This window comes from Mercurialis annua, linkage group LG1-X, assembly GCF_937616625.2.
Source record: "Mercurialis annua linkage group LG1-X, ddMerAnnu1.2, whole genome shotgun sequence".
Lineage (NCBI taxonomy): Eukaryota > Viridiplantae > Streptophyta > Magnoliopsida > Malpighiales > Euphorbiaceae > Mercurialis > Mercurialis annua.
This window is the reverse complement of record NC_065570.1, coordinates 44,944,885-44,954,789: the sequence shown is the minus strand read 5'-3', so window position 1 is coordinate 44,954,789 and position 9,905 is coordinate 44,944,885. Positions and strand designations below refer to the sequence as shown.

General features: G+C 33.2%; 1 protein-coding gene across 1 annotated transcript; it reads left to right on the top strand.

Moving 5' to 3' along the window:
* The first annotated feature begins 5,983 nt into the window (after window positions 1-5,983).
* On the top strand, window positions 5,984-9,579 carry LOC126665130 (serine/threonine-protein kinase-like protein ACR4). The gene has a single exon (XM_050357834.2). It carries the CDS (start codon window positions 6,580-6,582, stop codon window positions 9,322-9,324), a length of 2,745 nt encoding a protein of 914 aa, XP_050213791.1. The 5' UTR covers window positions 5,984-6,579; the 3' UTR covers window positions 9,325-9,579.
* Window positions 9,580-9,905: the final 326 nt, after the last annotated feature.

Sequence of the window (9,905 nt, the reverse complement as noted above, 5' to 3'; positions counted from 1 at the left end):
CGGTTTTTGATTTTCGGGCAGTAGGTGGCAGAGGACTATTGCAACGGTCGTGGAAGGAAAAAAGAAAAAAGAATAAATTACTGTTAAATTTAAGATTTTAATCAGTGTTAATTAATTAAGTTTATTTAGAATTATTTAGAATTAATTTATTTAATTAGATAATCCAGTCTTCTTCTTTGTGTCAGAAGGGTGAAATTAATTTGCTTTTGCTAAGTCGCGGATTGAATTGATCTGGTTTTACTAAGTTGCGGGTTGAAATATACAAAAACCAATGAAAATGACTTTTTAGATATTTTGTGACAAGTTTAGAAGGTGAATGGATCCTTTGTTCGAGATTGAAAATATTAAAGATATTTTAATAACAAGTCCTTTAAGTTACCAAATCTCTTCTATTTAATAAGTTACCATAATTTTCCATTACTTTTCTAATTTGATTCTCCATATATCCAGAACTATATAATTTGCTAAATTGTTTATATATACATGGAATTTATGATCTTCTGTAATTAGCTGGAGCAATGTTTTTATGCTTCCTTAAGCTTGTATTTAATATCAATGTTTTTGATTAATTTAGTTTGAAACTTTTATGTTTAAATAAGAGGTAATGTTAAATATTTTGATATTCTCTAAATTGATAGGCTTGCTTTTTTTAATTATAATTTTTAGCGTGTTTTGCAATTTTAACACAAATTTTAATTTTAACAATATCGGACACTGACTTTTGAATTTTTGTAATTTAAAACACCAAGCAATTTGTCGGTAAAAAAATTATTGATGGGGATGCTAGAACAATGTATATTTCGGTGTCCACATCAGAATTTTTAAAGGAAAATTGCGCGGTGTTATAATTCATGTATTAAATTTTGAAACTGAAAATTGATGTTAAAATTATAAAACATGCCAAAATTTATGAGTTTTAAAATAATTAATCGAAATCATTATAAATAGGTTTTTAATGGTTATATCATAATATTGTCATCATTTGGATGATGTTCTATAATCAATTTTGTCAAACTGGCCCGATCATTGAATCAGTGTCGACAGAGGATGAAGATTTAGATGTTCAACCGGGGTTGAAAGAGGGGTTGAAAATATATTTAATAGTTATTTAATTTTATGAGAAATAAATATTCTATATGATAAAATTATTTTAAAATATAATTATATACTACATAAATTATAGCAAATTATTAAAATAATAATTAAAGAAAAAATAAACATATTTTATCCAAAGAGTTTAGTCAAACAATCTCTATAAAACAATATGGATCTCTATTTAATCAAGTAATTTGATTAGAAAATAGGATATATCTTTTTGTCCATTATTCGGTAATTAAGTTTGAAATAAATAAATATTATGGTTTAAAGTGAAAAAAAATTAAGCCGAATTAAAAAAATTAAAAAAATCGTAATACCCATTAAATTCGGACTGGGTCAACCAGGTTTAAACCGAGTTATTAAGAAAAGAATTTTATGGGTGTTTCGGTCCTGCCAAGGCACTAGTTCCCGAGTTTTTTGGTTGTATTGGCCGGGCCAGGTTCTCACAACCATGGTTATAATGTGATTGTACATGGAGAACATGGTGAACAAATCTACTAAATTTACAAAATATAAATTAAATTAAAATATGTCAAAATTAAACTGGATAATAAATTTAAAGTCAATATACTAAAAAGTTACAGTAACACTGTGTTTAATATTTTAAAGACTTTTTTAGATAGATTACGGGCTTTGTCCAACTTAATTAGTTAATTACGGCCCTAAGTTTGAAAGTTGAGATTTGTCATTCCATCTCTTTTAATTAGATTTTTAATCTTTGTAATTTCAGTTTTTATACTTTCAAAATAAGAAAAATACGGTTCCAAAATTCAGAGAGGTTGCATGTCGTGATTATTGCGAGATTCACGCCTACTTTTTCTCCATTCAAAATCCGATTGCCATTTCTTTCAAACTTCCCATTTCTGTTGCTTTTCAAAATTTGAATTCATAATGGTTTCAACTAGGTCAGCCTCTAAATATTCTCCCCCGCAAAAAATGAACAAATCGACATCTAATTCGAGTTCTAGCAAAAGAAAAATTGATTTTGCTACGGAAACGAAGAATCGCCGAGCTGTTGTTCATGAAAACGATGACAGTAATTTCGACGATTTCGAAATACCTCCTACGAAGACGGATAGGCCTGTTTCATCTGGAATTTTGGTTATAAAGGTATTTTTAATTTTTTTAACAATTTCATTATGGTTTTATAAGTTTTATAGGGAATTTATAGTTTTTTGTTTGTGTTTGTTTCGGTTTAGTAGGTGTTTGGTGTTGTTTTCAGTAATAATTGCAAAGAATTTTTGTTGTTGTTTATTGTTTCTTTTAGTGAATATATTTGACTGTGTGTATTTACTATTTTGCTATTTAAATGATTTTTATGTAGGATTGAGATTATTTCATACAATCTTCAGACCATTTTCCTATTAAGGTTACTCATCTGATCAAACCAAGATGTATAACGAGTTTTCGTTATTCAAGATCTACGTTGAGAAGCAGTTTTTGAAGTTTTAAGTGTATTGTCTGATTTGAAGAGTGCTGTGTGTGTGAATGATCATCACGATCATGTGACGGTAAACCTTTGAATCACAACTACTCTACTAGTTATTTTTGATATGTGTTAATTAAATTTTAGTTACTATTAGTTACTGCCTGGTTAACCTTTAGTAACTATTTGGTTAACTATTATTCAAATTTTTTTGGTTATCAATTGGTTACTATCTGGTTAACCATAGGTACACTATTATTTTGTTATTTGTTTTTAATTCATGTTATATTTTTTTAAGAGGATGTTGCTGGAGATGTTTCATCCTCAGAAGCTACCCAAAGTATGTTATCCAAAAAATCTGATGACGGAGACCATGATGCTATGGAGACACCTAAAGATGTTTTTGAATCTGGTACACCAAAGGAGGATCATGTTCAAAATGATGGACAAGATGGTGATAAGAAACCTGAAGATGACTCTAATTGTATTGAGAACGTCTTGGTTACCTCTTGTATCGATATGGACGGATGAAGCTTGAAAGGAACATTCAAAGCGACGAAGTGGTTGAACCGAAACCGAAGCTGAAGTCTGGAAGACTAAAGAAAATTCCTCAACATATCATAGAATAGTTTGTTTACTTTGAATTTTATGATATCAGTTTGGAATACTTTTTCTTGTTATTTTAGTACTTAGCAGTAGTACATTTTGGTAATAGTTGGTATGTTTTTACATTTTGGGTACCTGCTGGCATACAATTGGATACCAGTTGATATATATTTGGATACTATTTGGCATACTAAGATTTTTTTTTAATTGTATGCCAAATATACATTTGTATGCTTATGAGTGTTTTTAATCGTATACTATTTGGCATACATTTGAAATGCTTATGAGTGTTTTTAAGAGGATGTTGCTGGAGATGTTTCATCCTCAGAAGTTACCCAAAGTATGTTATCCAAGAAATCTGATGACGGAGACCATGATGCTGTGGAGACACCTAAAGATGTTTTTGAATCTGGTACACCAAAGGAGGATCATGTTCAAAATGATGGACAAGATGGTGATAAGAAACCTGAAGATGACTCTAACTGTATTGAGAACGTCTTGGTTACCTCTTGTATCGATATGGACGGATGAAGCTTGAAAGGAACATTCAAAGCGACGAGGTGGTTGAACCGAAACCGAAACTGAAGTCTGGAAGACCAAAGAAAATTCCTCAACATATCATAGAATAGTTTGTTTACTTTGAATTTTATGATATCAGTTTGGAATACTTTTTTTTGTTATTTTCGTACTTAGCAGTAGTACATTTTGGTAATAGTTGGTATGTTTTTACATTTTGGGTACCTGCTGGCATACAATTGGATACCAGTTGATATACATTTGGATACTATTTGGCATACTAAGATTTTTTTATATTTGTCCGGGTGATGGTTAACCAATGTTGGATATGTTATTAAATTACATTATATTGTTTATATGGTTAGGTATATAGTTGGTCTTATAATGGTAGACCAGCAACATCAATTTATATCAATATATACTTGCGCATTTTTTGTCAAAACTTTGGTTACCAACTGGATAACAAATAATACGTTCTTTTGAAAGCATACTTGTCAAATACGCATCTCACATTAATTATCTTCTATATAATACACACATCAGTTATTGTTAAATTTGTCTTATAATATTTGGTCAGCTTTTAGTTAACTTTTAAAACCTAATAAACTGGTTTAATTCACTATATAGTTGGTTATCGTTTGGTTGACCATTGGATAACTAATTAATAGATTATAAATTTATCAGCGTTTTACTCATAATTTACTAATGTCTAATGGTATACTAAAAGTAAAATTAATAATTTTTTATACAATTTGTTTAAAATGCATAATTCAAGTTTACGAGCAATTTATGAGCGATTTATTAACAATATATTCCAAATAAAATTTATTACAAGTTAACTAACAATTTACCCAAAATTAACCATTGGTTAACCATCACCCGGACAAATAAAAACACTCATAAGCATTTCTTCAAACACCAAGAGTGCAGCATCAAAATCAGACTACCATCGACAACCACTGTCATCCACAATCATCAAATTAGATAATCTCTTCAAATCACAAAGAAATTAAATGAGAAAAAAAGAGGATCATTAAATCAAAATAGCCGCCGCCTCCACTGGTGGTGCCACTATTGATGGTGGAAAGAACGACGACGAGATGGAAAAGATGACATCGCTGAAAAGAATGATGACCTTCATCATGAAACCCAAATCGACCACCGCGGCCTCCACCATAGCGACCTCCACGTCCGCCGCTGAATCTTCAACCTTTTTCTCTTCAATTGATTGGATTCTCTGAAATTTCTTGCTTTTGTATTAACGAAAATTTCTTGCTTTTGCTCTCTATTGTTTGACGCAATTCTCTGTAATTTTTTACTTTTGAAGAACTGAATATCAGTAGATTTTATGGGATTAAAGATTTTTCTAATTAAGAAAGATTTGTGTGAATCAAAAGTTGAAAGTAATTTTAGGAGAATCTTTGATCAGAGTTGATTGTTACCTTAATCAATTGTTAATCGTATTTCTCTAATTTAAGAAAGTTAATTTTGCAAGAAAAAATAAGAAAAGGCTAATTATCTAAATGGAAAATGTTGGGCGTAATTATGGGATTATTTATGCTTGAGTTGTGTAATTGTCAATTTTTCTCTATTTTAAATTCATGAGTGATTATAAGAAAATCACACCCAAAATAACATCTTTCAGATTTTTTTATGCGAATATATAAATTAAATTCATTTTACCTAACAATTTATATTCTAGTTTTCTTTATACATATTTTTCTATTAATTGAAATTTAAAATTTTATTAAAATTTTAATTTGTTTAACAGCTGTATATATTTTAGTTAGCATTTTATTTAATAAACTAAACTTTTTAGACATATTAAATACTAAAAAATATTTCTAAGTGATTTTTCATATTATTACAACAAGAGAAGATAAATAATTTCTAAAAATAAGTTATTTTTTATTTTCAGAGCCTAAACATGTAAAACCTTTTTTTGTTTTTTAATAGTTGGAAAGAAAAAACGCTTGTGGGAGAATTTGAATCCACGATCTGATAGACCTAATTAACAATTTGTTATCCATCGCTTATACCATTTGAATTATAGTCCATATTGGTCGTATAATTTTTATTGTAAAGAAAATGTAATCTGTAAAATCAAAGTGGGTTAATTAATTTTCAAAAAAGGGTTTGGAGGATTTAATGTGTTTTTCCAAATTGTTATAAGATTGAGAGAATGATAGTTTAGATAGAAAAGGAAAGAGATATAAAAGGAGCAATATTTAAAGGAAAATGAATAAATAGAATGGAAAATTTGGTATGGTGAGCAAAGCAATAGAAGAAAAGTGAAAAATAAGAGGCAAGAATACATCAAACTGCATTAACTACCCTATTAAATGTGCTCACCTACACTTTCAGAAGCTCCATTTTTGTGGACATTTATTTCTCTTCTCATCTCTCCATTCCTTTGCCTGAACCACAACACTACTCTCTGCATCATCTTCATCATCAACTGCCAACCTTTCATTTTTAAATCATCAACACAGAAAAAAACCAGCATGCACCATCTCAGCTACAAAATGTGGAGTTTTTTCTTTTTTCTTGCTGCAGATGAACTTCAGAGGTTACTTCTCTCTAGCTCCAGGTTTGATCTAATGCTTGTTTCTTGATTCCAAGTTCAAAAACTCTCTCTTTCAGTTACTGGGTTAGTGTTTTCTTGGAGAAAAAAGTTGGATAATGATAGAAACAGTTCAAACTTTGTAGAATAAACAGCTCAAGATCTCAGTTGGGTTTAATGTTTTAAGCAGTGTTGTGTTTGTGAAGTTATGTTTATAGGTTTTCGATCTTGGTTTTGGTAAGTATGCTCGGACAGCAGTAGCTAGGTTTTATCTATGTTGAATAGTTGGTATTTTTGAAAGCTTAACATGCATGTAATATTAAAAAGGTTCATTCAATTTTATCTGTAAATTGAAGCTGGTGTTTTTTCAATGGTAATTTCTAGACATTTGGTTACAAGTTTTCTTGGCTGGAATGCTGGTTTGCTTCTTCAGCTTGTAGTCCTGTCAGATTTATGGTGGTTAGGTTCAGGTCTAGGTTCCATGTCTTCCATTGCCATTTCTTACGGTGAGAATGGTCCTGTTTTTTGTGGGCTAAAATCCGACGGGTCGCATATTGTGACCTGTTATGGTTCGAATTCTGCAATTATCTATGGAACCCCAGCTCATTTTCCTTTTGTTGGCCTCACTGCTGGTGATGGCTTTGTGTGTGGGATTCTGATGGGGTCTAATCAGCCTTATTGTTGGGGAAATAGTGGCTATATTCAAATGGGTGTTCCTCAACCTATGGTGAAAGATGCTGAGTATGTAGAAATTAGTGCAGGTGATTACCATTTATGCGGATTGCGAAAGCCGTTAACAGGAAAGAATAGGAACTATTCTCTTGTTGATTGTTGGGGATATAACATGACCAAGAATTATGTGTTTGATGGGCAGATTCGGTCGATATCGGCGGGTTCCGAGTTTAATTGTGGATTGTTTTCTCAGAATAGGAGTGTTTTCTGTTGGGGTGATGAGACTAGTAGTCATGTAATGAGCTTGATTCCTAAAGAAATGAAGTTTCTAAAAATCGCAGCCGGTGGTTATCATGTTTGTGGGATTTTAGAGATGAATTCTAGAGCCTATTGTTGGGGAAGAAGCTTGGATCTTGAGGAAGAGATATCTGTGACATATTCAGGTCAAGGAAATGTTGATTTGCCTCCAAGAGATCCAATGCTTTCGGTTGTCGGTGGAAAATTCCATGCTTGTGGAATCAAGAGCTATGACCATGGTGTGATTTGTTGGGGTTTTATCGTAAAGCCGAGCACTCCAGCTCCTGATGATATTAAAGTCTATGAAGTTGCTGCTGGAAATTACTTCTCTTGTGGAATTCTTGCTGAGAAATCTCTCCTACCGGTTTGTTGGGGTCTCGGCTTTCCTAGCTCTCTGCCTTTAGCCGTCTCACCTGGACTCTGCAAAACTAGTCCTTGCGTCCCCGGTTCCTACGAATTTAGCAATGATAATGCACCTTGCAAGTCTCCCAATTCTCATGTCTGTTTGCCCTGCAGTAATGCTTGCCCTGCAGAAATGTATCAGAAAGCTGAATGTACTGCAAAAGCGGATCGCCAATGTGATTATAATTGTTCAAGTTGTGCTTCGGCAGAATGCTTCTCGAATTGTTCTGCCTTGTATACTGATGCTAGAGGGAAGAAGGATGATAAGTTTTGGTCATTGCAACTTCCAGTCATCATTGTGGAGGTCGGATTCGCAGTGTTCTTGTTGGTTGTTGTATCGACAACTGCAATCTTATACGTTCGATACAGATTGAGGAACTGCCAATGCTCGGAAAAGGAATCCAATAAGTCCAAGAAAAATAAAGGGGCAGTTGCTTCATCATTTACTAAAGACAATGGAAAAGTTCGGCCTGACTTGGATGATCTTAAGATAAGGAGAGCCCAGACCTTCGCTTACGAGGACCTCGAGAGGGCCACAAACGGGTTCAAAGAAGAATCGTTAGTCGGAAAAGGGAGTTTTTCGTGTGTCTACAAAGGGGTAATGAAAAATGGTACAGTTGTTGCTGTTAAGAAAGCTATTGTGTCTTCTGATAAGCAGAAAAACTCGAAAGAATTCCACACCGAGCTTGATCTACTATCAAGATTAAATCATGCCCATCTGCTCAACCTTCTTGGCTATTGTGAAGAAGACGGAGAAAGGCTTTTAGTTTACGAGTTCATGGCTCACGGATCCTTGCACCAGCACCTTCATGGCAAGAACAAAGTCTCGAAAGAGCAATTGGATTGGATTCGAAGGGTTACCATTGCAGTCCAAGCAGCTCGAGGAATCGAGTATCTACATGGCTATGCTTGTCCGCCTGTAATTCATCGAGACATCAAATCTTCAAACATTCTGATTGATGAAGAACACAATGCTCGAGTGGCAGATTTTGGTCTCTCTTTATTAGGACCAGCGGATAGCAGCTCACCATTAGCCGAGCTACCTGCAGGCACGCTTGGCTATCTCGATCCTGAGTACTATCGACTGCACTACCTCACTACCAAATCAGATGTTTATAGCTTCGGGGTATTACTTTTGGAAATCCTCAGTGGCAGAAAGGCTATAGATATGCAATATGAAGACGGGAACATAGTCGAATGGGCGGTTCCACTAATCAAAGCCGGAGACATATCAGCAATCTTGGATCCAGTTCTGAAGCCACCCTCAGATCCTGAAGCCCTGAAAAGAATAGCAAACGTAGCTTGCAAATGTGTTAGAATGAAAGGCAAGGAAAGGCCATCAATGGATAAAGTAACAACAGCATTAGAGCGCGCCCTCGCTCAGCTGATGGGCAGTCCGTGTAACGAGCAACCGATATTGCCAACGGAAGTAGTTCTCGGAAGCAGTAGAATGCATAAGAAATCATCTCAAAGGTCATCAAACCGATCAGCATCGGAACCTGAAGTGGTAGAAGCCGAGGATCAAAGATTCGAGTTTCGAGCTCCTTCATGGATAACATTTCCAAGTGTTACTTCTTCTCAAAGGAGAAAATCTTCAGTTTCTGAAGCAGATGTTGAGGGGAAAACTTCAGAAGCAAGAAATGTAGGCTATGGTGGAAATACAGGGGATGTGTTAAGGAGTTTGGAAGAAGAGATAGGTCCTGCTTCTCCTCAAGAAAACTTGTTCTTGCAGCATAATTTCTGAAATTATCATTTTCTTGTTAGTTTCTTTTTCCACTTCTAGCATTACTGCTACCACTTTAATTTGTTTATTTTTTTCTTATTATGTAGTCTGATCCTAACAACTACTGTATGTTAGTTTTTTTATCACTAAAATGTTTGTACCAATTGAATTTAAGAACCCAATCAAAGTAGTATGAAACTAAATGTGTGAAAACTGAAACCTTGAGGTACAAAGGTAAGTCTATAAAAGGATTTTAATATCAATTTGTCCACTCAATTACATTTGCATGCTTTAGTCAATCGGTATCGAAAGAAATTTTATTAATTAACCAGAAACTTATCTATTACTATTAGGGAAGTTTAGGAGAATACCTAAAAAACTATAAATATTTGTAAATTTACCTCAAAAACTGAAAGTTTACAAGCGTACCTAAAACAAAATATATTTATTTTTTTACTCCGAATTTTATTTTTTTTATTCCGCAGTTTCAAATAGTTGCAAACAGTTTCAAAAAAAAAACAATTTGAAATTGTTTTATAAAAACGTTTTAAATACAGTTTCTATTAGAGTTTCAAACGGTTTCAAATACAGTTTTTAATAGA

Coding starts and splice junctions, on each gene's coding strand:
- LOC126665130 (XM_050357834.2), top strand. CDS start 6,580: ATGGTAATTTCTAGACATTTGGTTACAAGTTTTCTTGGCTGGAATGCT.